The 12859-nt window shown below is 35.4% G+C and overlaps 3 protein-coding genes across 3 annotated transcripts; 2 read left to right on the top strand and 1 right to left on the bottom strand.

The window, feature by feature from the left end:
• The first annotated feature begins 667 nt into the window (after nucleotides 1-667).
• On the top strand, nucleotides 668-5709 carry LOC145614353 (general transcription and DNA repair factor IIH subunit TFB4-like). Its single transcript, XM_081669403.1, has 12 exons — nucleotides 668-765; nucleotides 879-967; nucleotides 1056-1347; nucleotides 1456-1502; nucleotides 1958-1995; nucleotides 2090-2135; nucleotides 3814-3867; nucleotides 3950-4018; nucleotides 4255-4331; nucleotides 4508-4603; nucleotides 5242-5360; nucleotides 5488-5709. Exons 1-11 carry the CDS (start codon nucleotides 735-737, stop codon nucleotides 5309-5311), a joined length of 909 nt encoding a protein of 302 aa, XP_081525529.1. The 5' UTR covers nucleotides 668-734; the 3' UTR covers nucleotides 5312-5360; nucleotides 5488-5709.
• A 416-nt stretch (nucleotides 5710-6125) lies between these two features.
• On the top strand, nucleotides 6126-7007 carry LOC145613608 (uncharacterized). Its single transcript, XM_081668706.1, has one exon. It carries the CDS (start codon nucleotides 6126-6128, stop codon nucleotides 7005-7007), a length of 882 nt encoding a protein of 293 aa, XP_081524832.1.
• Nucleotides 7008-7372: 365 nt separating this feature from the next.
• Nucleotides 7373-11554, bottom strand: LOC145614558 (uncharacterized). The gene is made up of 5 exons (XM_081669615.1): nucleotides 11195-11554; nucleotides 10331-10448; nucleotides 9986-10225; nucleotides 9305-9413; nucleotides 7373-7735 (listed from the first exon to the last, which is right to left on the bottom strand). The coding sequence occupies exons 1-5, from the start codon at nucleotides 11462-11464 to the stop codon at nucleotides 7654-7656; spliced, it is 819 nt and encodes a 272-aa protein (XP_081525741.1). The 5' UTR covers nucleotides 11465-11554; the 3' UTR covers nucleotides 7373-7653.
• Between the last annotated feature and the right edge of the window lie 1305 nt (nucleotides 11555-12859).

Raw genomic sequence — 12859 nt, 5'->3', positions numbered from 1 at the left:
ATTTAAATTTGATTATACTAGTGTTTAAACTTTAAAGCGTGGCTAAAACTCGAGTTCTAAGGTTTACTCAGTGTTTATTTAGGACTATCCATAATCTTTCCAAAAGTGTACTGCTATTTTTTTATTTTTTTTTGTCAAAATTAAAAACAGCAATAATTTGACAGAGCTCATGCATGGATGGCATAAGACTCCTAACTCATACATTCATTCATTTATATTCATGCATTCATTCATTTATATTCATGTCCATGTTTTGAACGTTTCTATGCTTGTTCATTGATGTTACTATTAAGAAGTTCAGATGTGTTACGAAATCCTGGTATAAACTATAAAGGTCACAATAATGGAAACTTTCTTGCGTTTAACAAGGCATAAAAAACAAGGTATAAATCGATCATGTTTTGTTCTTTTTAAATAAATCCAATAAATAATTAGGAGGAAGGTTTCTTAATTTTTTTTTCTTACTTGAAAAAAAAGTTGGAAAAAAATGTTCAACTTTCATCTACTTCATTAAAAAAAACTCATCATCTTGCTTCAAAAAAAAAAGAAAAAAAAAAAAAAAAAAAAAAACTCATCATCCGAATACGATTCAACTTAACTGATCCAAACCCAATCGGTCAAAACCCAACCCAAACCAAAGGACAAGAACTTTAACATAACTACACATCTAACACAAGTGAATAAGTGAAGTCATCAAAATAAATTCAAGTAAGAAAATACTCACGTCGCCGGCAATGGCTCCGATAGCTTCCAAACTCTACACTGGTAATCATCACAACTCTTTCTCTCTCCTCCAATTCATCACAATTTTTCCCCAATTATAAACCCTAACAATCAAAATTCCCCAAATTCAAACCTTGAATTTTTGAATTTTGCAGACGATGTAAGCTTGGTGGTACTATTACTCGACACCAATCCATATTTCTGGACTTCATCTTCTATCTCCTTCTCCCATTTCATTTCTCACGTAAAACCCTAAACCCTAATTTTTCTACTATCTCCTCAATTTTCTTCATTATTGATTCATTCGTAATAATTCTATCTTTTTTTTGCAGATTCTCTCATTTGTGAATTCAATTTTGCTGCTCAATCAGCTGAACCAAGTTGTGATCATTGCGACTGGTCACAATACTTGTGGTTACATTTACGATTCGTCGTTGTCGTCGGTTTCGTCATCGATTTCTTCCAATCAGAGCTCGGATGATGCTAAAATGCCGGCTTTTTGCTCGGAAGTGCTCAAGAATTTGGAGGATTTTGTGAGGAATGATGAGAGTTTGAGCTCTGTTGGTGCTGCTAATGGCGTGGGTTCCTCACTTTTATCGGGTTCTCTGTCCATGGCTCTTTGTTGTATCCTTTGGTTCGATTTTTCGAGCTTTTTCGTAGTTTTAATTGTTAATGAATGTTTTAAGTTTGAGGACATTATTGGTTTTGTTTGGATTAATTTGTGGAAAATAGATGTTCAGCGTGTTTTTCGATCCGGGCCGCTTCATCCTCAGCCAAGGGTGAGTTGCCTGATTGTATTTTGTGTTTGTAGGATTTTAGTCTTGTTTGTGTTTCATCATGTTGTGATTTAAAAAGTGATAACTACTGTCAATGTCAAATGTGGCTTCAGTATGTATGTAAGAATGAATAATCTCAATTTTGTATAAGCAATTTGTGGATTTTGTTACTTATTCAGTTGCTCTTACTAGTTGCATTCTGTATAATTGTTGTTAAGCATCCTTCAAATACTGCTAGATTGAGTGGACCTTTCATTCCTCTCCAAAGCACGTGCATTCATCCATGGCACCGCGATAAAGTGTAAAACTTGGACATTTCTTCAGCTGACGTAGTTGTTGTAATTTTGGTTGTCGCCTAGTGGCCTTTACATGACATCTATAGAAAAAATGTTTGTTTTTAATGTCACTTGTGCAAGAGTTGTTGGAGCAATTTAGTAATTTTTGTGATTCCTTGGCAGATATTATGCTTGCATGGATCCCCTGATGGACCTGAGCAGTATGTTATTTTCTTTTTTCGTTACTTTATTCTATTCTATAAATTCTAAAGTTAACATTGGTCTTTAAGTTTTTCTTTAATTTGCCTTTCTCAGATACGTTGCTGTGATGAATTCCATCTTTTCAGCTCAGCGTTCCATGGTACCTTATTCATTCAGTATGCAAGTTAATTAGTTTGTCCCAAATTATTTTTTCCCTTGTCATGGGTTGATATAGCATCTATTTGTCCAATATTAACATCATGCTCTTGTTGTTTATCTGCTACCATAGTGCCTGCTTTTGATGCCTCAGTAAATATGAGATTGATTGGATGATACAAAGCAAAGAGTAAGGAGAAATAGTTCAGTAGCTGTACATATAGTAGTACTTAGCAGAGTACACAGCCATCTACTTTACATCTTAAACTCTTGTACTAGTAGTTATTTACTTATTTGCTGATTTGGTAGACTGTAGGGCAGTGTTTGTCTAGTAGTTAATGCTTCACTAGGGAGTATGACTTAGTGATGCCTTTGTGATATTGGAGCCAGTGGGAATATCTTAGAGTGGTGATGACAGTTTATTAATATTTTTGGTAGATAGGTGTTTTAGAATATACTCTTATTTATTTATATGTCATAATGGAGATAGGATTGCATATAAAGAAATTAATGAGAGTCCCTTAATTATGTGATTTGAGCTCTTTTCTATTTTATGGTTTCAGACTTTCTTTCGATGGACACCTTCAAATTCTGCACTCCTAGACATTATATTGCATATTTCATACTCCCTGTCATGATATTGCACTATTCCCATCTTCCTTTGTTACCTTTGTTTCTCTTACCTGATGTTTATGGGGTCAAGATGAAAGAATCCCTCCCTAATAGTGGTGAGTTGGCATCGGTTAGATATATTTCTGGAATGTTAATGACTATTGCAAACCTAGCATGAACATTATTGATTTAGGACCAAATCCACCCTTCCAAAACAACATTTAATATGATTTCATTATGTGGAATCCTCGGTATCTTCTATTTGAAGATTAATGTAATAATCTTCTATTTGAAGATTAATGTAATTATGTGGTGCTAACTTTAGAGGACTGTATGCTAAGAGATGGTTCCATGTTGGTCTCTGCTACAGGTGAGCTTATATGAGTACATATGGTTGATGTGGTCTGTCTAGTAATGGATTATTTTGAAAAAAAAAAAAAAATGATAATATTTGGGTGAGCATGCATTGCAATGGACATTGGCATGATACTCTCCATACAAATTTACATATATACTCATTACTATTACTCTATTGGGGTGAACATGCATAACAATGGACATTGGCATAAAACTCTCCATACACATATACATATATACTCATTACCATTAGAAACATATATTGCTTAAACAGGGGGCTTTAATTGACTTAAAGATTGAATTGAACATTAGTTCTACTATAACTTGGATGGAAGAGAGGGATACTTCTCGCCTTGCAAATGTTATAGTAGAATTCTTTCTGAAGTATTTATCTTTTTTTTTTTTTTGGCTGCATCTTCTGATCTTATGTGTGTTGTCTTTTATAATTTACTTTATTTTATTTTTTTGGTTCAACAAAAAACTTCCTAGGCCTTGATTGAAATTACTGATTCTAAGGATCAAAGTTGATTTTACTAATTAAAGATTATTTTAAGGTGAAGGGAACTAGTCATTATACCAATTTCAACTTCTTGCTGGAACGATGACCTTACCCTCATCCTTAGCCCAAAGGAAGACACATTAAACATAATCGACTGCTCTTGTTTGATCAATTAATCTCTACGAATCTGATATGTTTGATTATATACATGCAGGTCCCGATTGATTCTTGTGTTATAGGAGCACAGCACTCTGCCTTCTTGCAGCAGGTAGTGCATAATGCTTTTTCTCAATGATTTTGTTTTTTTAGTCTATTTAGATGTTTTAAATTCTGTTGCATTTGATATGCAGGCGTCTTATATTACTGGCGGGGTCTATTTGAAACCTCAGCAACTCGATGGGCTATTTCAGTATCTTTCTGTAAGTTATTTGGTGTCCTTATCAATAATGCACTCAGTTTCTACAATATTATCTACCCCCCTCCCCCTCCTATAATTAGGGGTATGGCGGTATGGTTGAACAGTTGAACACAACTGTAGTTTGGCCTTGGTTATTGCAGGGAGTCAGGGACTGTTTCCTTTCTTATTTCTTGTCGTGGTGGGGAGCTAGATTCTCTCTCTCCAGATTTGATATACTTTTACGCTTATAATATGCAGACTGTTTTTGCTACTGACTTGCACTCGAGGAACTTCATACAACTTCCTAAACCTGTAGGCGTTGATTTCCGTGCCTCGTAAGTTTTTTATTCCTTTGCATTAGTTCAGTTGAAGCTTTCTTGTTACTTTATGTATACATGATTCCTAAATATCATGTTGCTTTAACATGGTATTTTGTGCTTTGCATTTTTTCAATACGTGCTTTGCCATTTTCTCAATATTATGTGCTAATGTCTGCTATGCAATTTTACAGGTGTTTTTGCCATAAGAACACGATAGATATGGGTTACATATGTTCTGTATGCTTGTCAATATTCTGTATGCACCACAAGAAATGTTCTACGTGTGGGTGAGTAACATTTCTCTCAGCAACTAAATTTAACAGTATTTCGAATTAGTGAAGCTACCACCTGCTGCTGATCTCTGTATACCATTTCTGGACTTAACAAACTTATTATGGTTAAAGGATCATGCTTAGCAGTTCTATAAGCACTTTAGTTTATATTAGTTGTTGCCCATTACATTGCAGGGGATACGAGTCTCTTTTTTGTGGATTTGACATAATTTTGGTTCTTTACATCCACTTGGTTTGCTCAATATAATTAACTGGAAAACGCCCTTACCTTCCAATCTTCCATACCTTATCTAGTTATTTATTGACCTACCATACCTTCCATTGACTTGCTATTTGGTTCATCTGCTCAAGATCAGTGGGTGCACTGTGCAGCGAAGTGCCTTGTACAGACTTTTTTGGTGGATTCTTCATGTTGCTATTTCTTAACTGTATTGTTTGGTGGGGGTGGGTTTTTTTTTTTTTTTTTTTTTTTTTTTTTTTTTTTTTGGCAGGAGTCAAAAAGGCGTAACATTTACTTTCTTGGGACAGAGTTTATTCTTAGATTTTAGTGTCACATTCCTGTATTGATCTTCCTTTACATATCTAATTGCTTTTCTGTTCTTTGCTTTCTGCATCTTTATTTGAGAAAACAGGTCAGTTTATGGCCGAGCCCAGTCAGATGCATCATCAGTATCAGGTCAGAAGAGAAAAGATCCATCGTGAAACGCATGTTCGATATTTCAGCTCAAATTTATACTCTTCGCAATTGATGGTATTGGCAAATATCTTATATCCTAATGGGGGCATGATCTATAATTCATCTAGATGACTAGATACTTAGATTCTATCTCCCTTTTCACCTTTGATCAATCTGACGTGTGTGCCAAATTTACTTGCAGGGTTTCAATCACTTGCGGCGGTATGCTTACGTGGCTCTATGAAGCTTCGTTTATGAGAGTCCAATTACTGTTAAGCATGGTCAATTCTGTTATTCCTGGATTCCTGGTATAAGCAAATATGAAATGATGCCAGGATCACTACACAGTTTTCTGATACTGCAAATTTTTCTGGTTTAGGCCTAGTTGGTTAGATTTTTTTATTTTAATTTTTTAAAATTTTTTTTGGGGGGGGGGGGGGGGGGGGTTATAAATCATAAAGTGTATTTCTTTGTAGCGTTTTATTAGTATCAGATGACTCAGTTGGCTGTTTTGAAGAGTGATAATAACAGCAGATGTTGCTATGTTTTGGATAACTTTACGTCTCTTTTTGTACAATGTTCTTTCCAAAGACTAGGTATGTATTTAAACACGCGTAATTAAAAAGATCTAAGAAACATATTCACGCTTGAAGTTACAGGTCCATTAGATCTGAACAAATATCTAGCTGGATAATATGATCCCATGTGCCTAAATTGAATCTATACTGTCCCACATTACCACCCATGTTATTTTTAAGGATAACCCATTGGCTTCGTATCTGATTTTGATCCCATCTTTCTACAAATTATCTGGAGCTGCACCTTCACAGCATTCCATCCATGGAAGAGAAGCACCTCCGCCATCCCCTTCTCCCCTTGGCAAACCATGCAGGCGCCACAATAACCACCACCGCTGGCTTTGTGGGTCCGACATCAAACGACAGTGACAAGACCATCTCATCCCGCTTTGGTTTATCTGCTCGTCTCCTTATAATATTCTTTACTGGTGTTATCTCCATATGGGCGTCCCATGAGGCATCGAAAGGATTTGCGATCACAGTCGTTAACAACATGAAGGATACACCAGCGGGAGAGAAATTCACTCTCTTCTTCGTCTCCAATGATGAAGCCATCCGATCAGTTCAAAGTTCTTCCACTTTTGCTGCCGAAGTTCTTTTCCCTGGTGATGATAGCATACCTGAGAAGCTCATCGACCAGGTCGATGTCCAACTAGTCAGCCACAATCTAACCAGTGATCATACAGTTGCTGTCAAGTCTGTGGGACAAAAGAGCAAGTATATACTCTTCATAAATCCTTTAGTCATGGAATTTGGTGACTTCAGGTACAGAATCAGAAAAGAAATTCAAAAAGGCATGGCTGAAATTTTGCTGTTCAATAGGCAACACACAGCTCCAAAGACCTTGCTAGCTGGAATGGTTGAATATATAAGCGATTTGGCCGGTTTTGGCGGTCCAAAGCCGGTGTTCAAACTGAGAGAGGTCAGCGCGAAGTGTTGGGAAGAAAAGGATTCAGGTGTTGTGGCAAAGTTTTTGGCTTACTGTGAGAAGAAAAGTAAAGGATTTGTTGGAAGATTGAACCAAGAAATGAATAGAGATGGTTGGTATGAGAAATTAATGGATAAAGTGCTTGAAATGCCAGCCATGCATTTTTGTGTAGAATTCCATGATTTCATGATCAAGAATGAGGATATGACTGAGTGATGCTCTGTCTGAGCTGTCCTGTTCTAGCTTCTGTAAATTCTTTGTATCTTTTATAATTCTTTTTGCTATTCTATTATACGTATATGGTCAATTAATACAGAGTACGGAGTAAAATTTATGAAGATACTGAGTACTTTATTTCAATCTCCCCCTAAGTGATGGGGATTCGATTCTCATCATCCCCCCCCCCCTAATTTCTTCCTATAATAGGGAGGGGGGGGGGGGGGGGGGGGGGGGAGGGGGCCCATATCTTACCGTATTAAAAAAAAATCATTTGGAATAGTTTAGCTTGATTCAGCCAATAGAAAGTGAGATCATAATTCCTCGGCATTAAAAATGTGAATATAAAACTTGGACAAGAATGATTAAATTGAAGAAACAATGAACATCAACATTTCCAATGAGAATCTCATCACATAACAAAGAAAACCAATGTTATTTACAACTATTTACAGTTAATTAGTGAGCTAGGCAACACATTAAGTTCAAGAAGACAGATAAAAACAATCCCAACAGCGTGCATTATTGATTCAAAGTAAGATGGTCATCTTCAAACAGCCTTGATTCACAGGGACACTTCAAAGTAAGACAATAATCTTCAAACAGCCTTGATTCACAGGCACGCTTCATAGTAAGATGGCAGTCTTCAAATGGCCTTTAGCACAAGTTTACTAGTATGATGAACCCCATGAGCAGCAAGTTTCAGCACTGCACGGCTTTGGTACAACCTACACAGGAAAACATATGAGCACAAGGCACAATTAAGTGGATGTGTTAATTCAAAGCCAAAAAGCTGTAGCCTGCTTCATAGTTCCTACTTCAATCATTATCAATTATTGCACAATCAAAACTATTGCCCAGTTAATGCATAAGGCACGACTATTTCAAAATCCTTTCAAGTGTGTTTTCTATGATAAGTACAGCCGTGCCTAAGGCATCTCAAAATCCTTCCAAGTCTGATTCCTATGTTAAGTATGGCTGTGCCTAAGGGCATATGGCTCAACGAGTCAACGGTAGGGCACTACAAAGAACAATTCCCTGGCTTATCCCCGGTCGAGACAAAATGCAGAAAGCAACATATAGCTAACATACACAAAATGATTTTCAGGATTTGGCTACATTAGGATTGAGTCAGTGATGGTAGCGCATAGGCCATTCCAGGACTCCCAGTCATTTACATGTCATAGAAGAAGATATGACCAAAAGATGAATCTGATGCCGAGAGACACTACACCCTCGAATCCTCGATGTTGTTCAGCTGTCTAGAAAATGTCATACCAAATAGTCTTTAACTTCTTATTTGCAACGAAGTAAAACAGTCAATTGCCTATCCAGACAAAAGTAATGGAAAGATGCCTATTTGCGTTAGTAGGAGCAAGGGTAAGAGGTTTTATGATTGCATAACTAAAGGCTGTGAATTTCTGAATCGCCAAATCCTGGCCCTTGGTGGGAGCCTTGTTGAAGAAAATTGAAAAGAATGAAAACATTTTTATGATCTAAGATTTAAGGGTATAGGTAACTTAAGTAGGAAAGAGTAGTCCTAGAGTTGGTTATCCTTGGCAGGACATAAAACCAACCTAGAGAAACCCAAACATAAAACCAACCTAGAGAAATCCAAATCCAAAAGACACAAACAAGATTTAAACCCGACCCAAACAGATCAATTTGTCATTATATGCAATTATACACCTATCCTACTTTTTACATAATTTTTATGTATTTGGCAAACCACCAGAAATTGACACGAAACACAAACACAACCCGTATACCTGCTTGCCAGCTATAGGAAAGACTACATGTGAAAAGTGAAGCATAAATTAATAAAGAAGATAAGAGGAGAGAGAGATGAGGCCGGAAAAAAAATACACTGTATATGTCATGGGAAGGTAAAGTTCCTATATTTCTTGATCACTGAATTATGACGAAGGCAAGAGCCCATACCAAGCAGCTATCACACAAAGAATAGACCCCAAGAAAATTAACTTACTAAAATATTGCAATCCCTATCATCAAAAGTTATTAGATTTAAATTCAGACTTGTAAGCACAGTCTCCACGTTCTGGCTTGGTTAAATAGCATTAATTGGTCAAAATATTTCTAAATTGAGAGGGCATACACTTGAATTTACACTGGTGTCCATTACTTGACCCCATGTCCAACACTTAACAGTGAAAAGGGTAAAAATGTAAGGGGAGTGAAGTGTTGTCATTAAACTTCTAAGTTTTTTTTATTAAAAAAAAAATTATTTTAATTAAAGAAATGGGGTATGGATAATGTATTTATGGAAGTCAACTGACCCTGCGATAGCAAGACCCCATGTAGAAAGTGCATAGAATAGCTTCCCAGCATGCCATATACTCAGCATCTTCTCAACCTTATGAAACCCACCAAGTGAGCTGGTCAAAGCTGCAATGGTTAAAGCCACACATCAGTACATAAATTACTACAGCAGAAATCAATATAACAGGACATCTCCGAGACACTTATAAACAAAAGTTCACTCATTTGATTCACAAACATCGTATAAAGGAAGGGCATATGTCATGTTGTCTTAAAGAGGTACCAAAAATCTTACTCTAGGAGCTTTTGTCAAGATAAATTAAGATTACCTTATATGAAGATCCAAAAGTTGGGCACTCAAGATCCATTAGATAGCAGATTACATCATTGTGTCAAGATCAGGAATGTTAAATTGCCGATTTCTTTAAAGGAAAACTACATAGTCAGATCTCCAAAAAGTTCCCAATGCTTTTAAATTCTCCCCACACTTGTTTTATCAAAACCATTGTAAGCAAGACGAATAAAATTAATTGCAGGGTATGAACAAACTGGTGAGAGCAACCATTGAGATGCAATGAAATGGAAATTCTACAGATACCAATGTCTAAAAGATTTATTTTAAAGAACAGAAATATCATATATTAATGACAAATGGTTCTACGAAAGTAAAGAAAGGCCAGTAGCCAACATAAACTTACTTTTCTGTAGCTGCTCTGGAGTCAATTTCTGCAACTTAGGATTTGACACGATACATCTAGCAAGGAAGTTGGCAACACCATCCACCACCTGTTCCTCACATACTATAACATAGTTTTCGTCATCTATACCACTGTGTTCCTCAACTTTTCCAGGAACCATGGAATCTGTAACCCACACCCACCAACTAGGTTCTTCTTGGTCAACATTGATTATAACTTCAACAGCTTCCAAGTCTTCTCCTGCCAAGCAACAATAACCCCCATAAACAACAAAAATCAGGGCTTGCGGCAGTATATGGTAAATTTGTACAAACTATAATTTAGTTTCTACCAATGACAACAAACCTGTAGGCTCTTTAAAAGGAAACTCCTTTGTAGTCCCATTCACCGATCCATCACGGAGCAACCGAAGTCGAGTCAAGAAGCTTTCAGAATCTACAGCAGTCACAAGACGCTCGTGAAGCTGCATTCACAACATAAAACAAATTACATAATTAGCTAATATTACATTCCAATACAGCCAAACTGATTAGCTCATTCCTCCTATCCTCCTTGATCCGAAATGGGCTCACACATATACACAATTCCTGATCCATCAATCTCATTGTAATTGATCTAAACCAAATAAACACATAGCAAATTACTTTGCATAAATCTCCATCAATCTCTTCAAACTATAATCATCTTTTATAACATAATCTTTTTAAATATAGTTCAATAAGGGAAACTGGCAAATTTCTTTCCATCACCAGTCACTCCATAGCAATTTAATCATCATCTTCTAATTCACAACTCGAAAAGGCAGAATAGACAATGGAAATTTTCCTTTCACCAATCAATCATTTCAAAACAACACAATTATCATCTTTCAAAGCGTAATTCCAAAGGGAGACATGCAAATATGCAATATTTCATTCAATCACTTCAAAACAGCAAAATCATCATCTTTCGGAGCATAATTCTAAAGGAGCAGGCAATTCTCTTGTCTATCATCAATCCCCAATTATAAAATTCCCAAAAACACAACAAAAAGCTAAAAAGACCAAATCTTTTAAGCTAAATATCGTCATAATATTTATATCTACCAAAATTACAACAAAAAAATCAAGATTCTACCAAAAAAATAACCAAAATTACTTCCCAAATCCCTAAATTCCCATACCCAAATCAAACAAACCCTAGAACAGAACATCAAAATTAAGAACATACATCAGGAGGGCAATCTTGGAGAAGGGAAGGGGAAGAAGAAATCTTCTGAAACAACTTCAAATTCTGCTCCAACAATTCCTTCAATCGTCTATTCTCTGTTCGAATATCCTCGAATTCTTCGACAGTAAGAGGGGCATGAGATTCAGTGGTGGAATTATCGGGGTAATCAGAGTGGTTGTTGTGATGGAGGAGCTCGGCGGCGCACCAAGCGAGCTCCGCCACCTCGACCACGATCTTCGCCGCTTCTACCGCTTCTTTAGCGTGACCCATTGATTTCTCTTGTTATTTTGGGTAAGGTGTTCGTTACTCAATTGGGGATGACAATTATAACAAAACTTGTTTAACATATTGATGAGTTTAGAGTAGATATATTTATGAGTTTGTGTACATGTCAAATTCGTCTTAAGTCTTAACTCAACTCGACTCGACTCGATATTCATGTGTTCGGAAACTAAATATAAATAGTGAATTTTTTTTTTTAAAAAAAAGAAAACAAACAAACCCAAAGTGAAAAGGGTTAATTTATTAATGAATTTATTACTTTTTTCAATAGTTATTAAGCTCCATTCTCTTTACCTTAATTTTGTTTAACTGAAATTATTTTTACTAAACTTAAATTATTTTTGCTAAACTTAAATTATATTTACTCAACTTAATTTTACTGAACTGAAATTATTTTTGCTTAACTGAAATTATTTTTACTGATTTTCTATTATAATTCTTCTTTAAGAAAACTAAATTTTACTGAGCTGAACTTATTTTACTTAACTGAAATTATTTTTACCGAACTGAAATTAATTTTACTGAACTGAACTGAAATTATTTTTACTTAATATTATTTTTGTAAGGTGAAGAGAACAGGGCCTTATACAACGTCCTTATTTTACCAGGTAACGGTCGCATTTAAATATGAATGGACAAACATACCCTCGCGTGTATCCCATGTTTTTCTGCTCTGGCCTCTAACTCAATCTAACATTCTCTCATCCTAACAAAGCACCACCGACCGAGGGCGAGGCCATCGAACATATCACTGGAGTTCAAGACTTTTTTTTTTTTTTTTTTTTTTTTGTGTGTGTGGAGGTTTAAACGCCTAATTTTTTCAAACTGTAGAGGAGAAACGTCTAAAATTTTCAACTCCGTAGAAGAATTAAAAAATTTAGCCGTTTCCACCCATAGAATTTTCCAGTTTTTTTTTTTATTTTTTTTTATATGTTTTTTGTTTTATTATAATTTTTTTATCCAAAACTTGAATTAAGACAACTAATATATCGTTAGAAAGCTCTAAAAGTTTACTTTCAAACCCAATTAGAATCAGCTCAATATCCTTTATAGATCTTACTAATATCTCATGTCTCATATGAGTGTCAAATTACTAATATCTCATACGTATCTCATATGAATAGTTTTTTAAAGACAACTACGAGTAGTATCTATCTATTTATTAAATTATTAAATAATACTAAAACAAAAAATGCTTACATTATTTTTGACACATGTCAAACTATTATTAAAAAAATTCCCGCCAAAACAATATATGATGTCATTTTTAGGTTTTTTATTTTATTTTTTATTTAGCTTATTTTTTAAAAGTATGTTGTATAAGTTATTTTTGGGGGAAACAAGCAACATTAATGTAATATAATGTCGTGTACTACTTTTAAA

The sequence above is a fragment of the Chenopodium album genome, chromosome 25, assembly GCF_948465745.1.
Source record: "Chenopodium album chromosome 25, dcCheAlbu1.1, whole genome shotgun sequence".
Classification (NCBI taxonomy): domain Eukaryota; kingdom Viridiplantae; phylum Streptophyta; class Magnoliopsida; order Caryophyllales; family Amaranthaceae; genus Chenopodium; species Chenopodium album.
Note: the sequence above shows the minus strand (reverse complement) of the source record. Positions and strands in the feature narration are given on the sequence as shown.

Coding starts and splice junctions, on each gene's coding strand:
- LOC145614353 (XM_081669403.1), top strand. CDS start 735: ATGGCTCCGATAGCTTCCAAACTCTACACTG. Junction 1,348..1,455: donor TCTGTCCATGGCTCTTTGTT/GTATCCTTTGGT, acceptor TGTGGAAAATAG/ATGTTCAGCGTGTTTTTCGA. Junction 4,019..4,254: donor GGCTATTTCAGTATCTTTCT/GTAAGTTATTTG, acceptor TATAATATGCAG/ACTGTTTTTGCTACTGACTT.
- LOC145613608 (XM_081668706.1), top strand. CDS start 6,126: ATGGAAGAGAAGCACCTCCGCCATCCCCTTCTCCCCTTGGCAAACCAT.
- LOC145614558 (XM_081669615.1), bottom strand. CDS start 11,464: ATGGGTCACGCTAAAGAAGCGGTAGAAGCGGCGAAGATCGTGGTCGAG. Junction 10,449..11,194: donor TCCAAGATTGCCCTCCTGAT/GTATGTTCTTAA, acceptor TTGTGAATGCAG/CTTCACGAGCGTCTTGTGAC. Junction 10,226..10,330: donor TCCTTTTAAAGAGCCTACAG/GTTTGTTGTCAT, acceptor GTTGCTTGGCAG/GAGAAGACTTGGAAGCTGTT.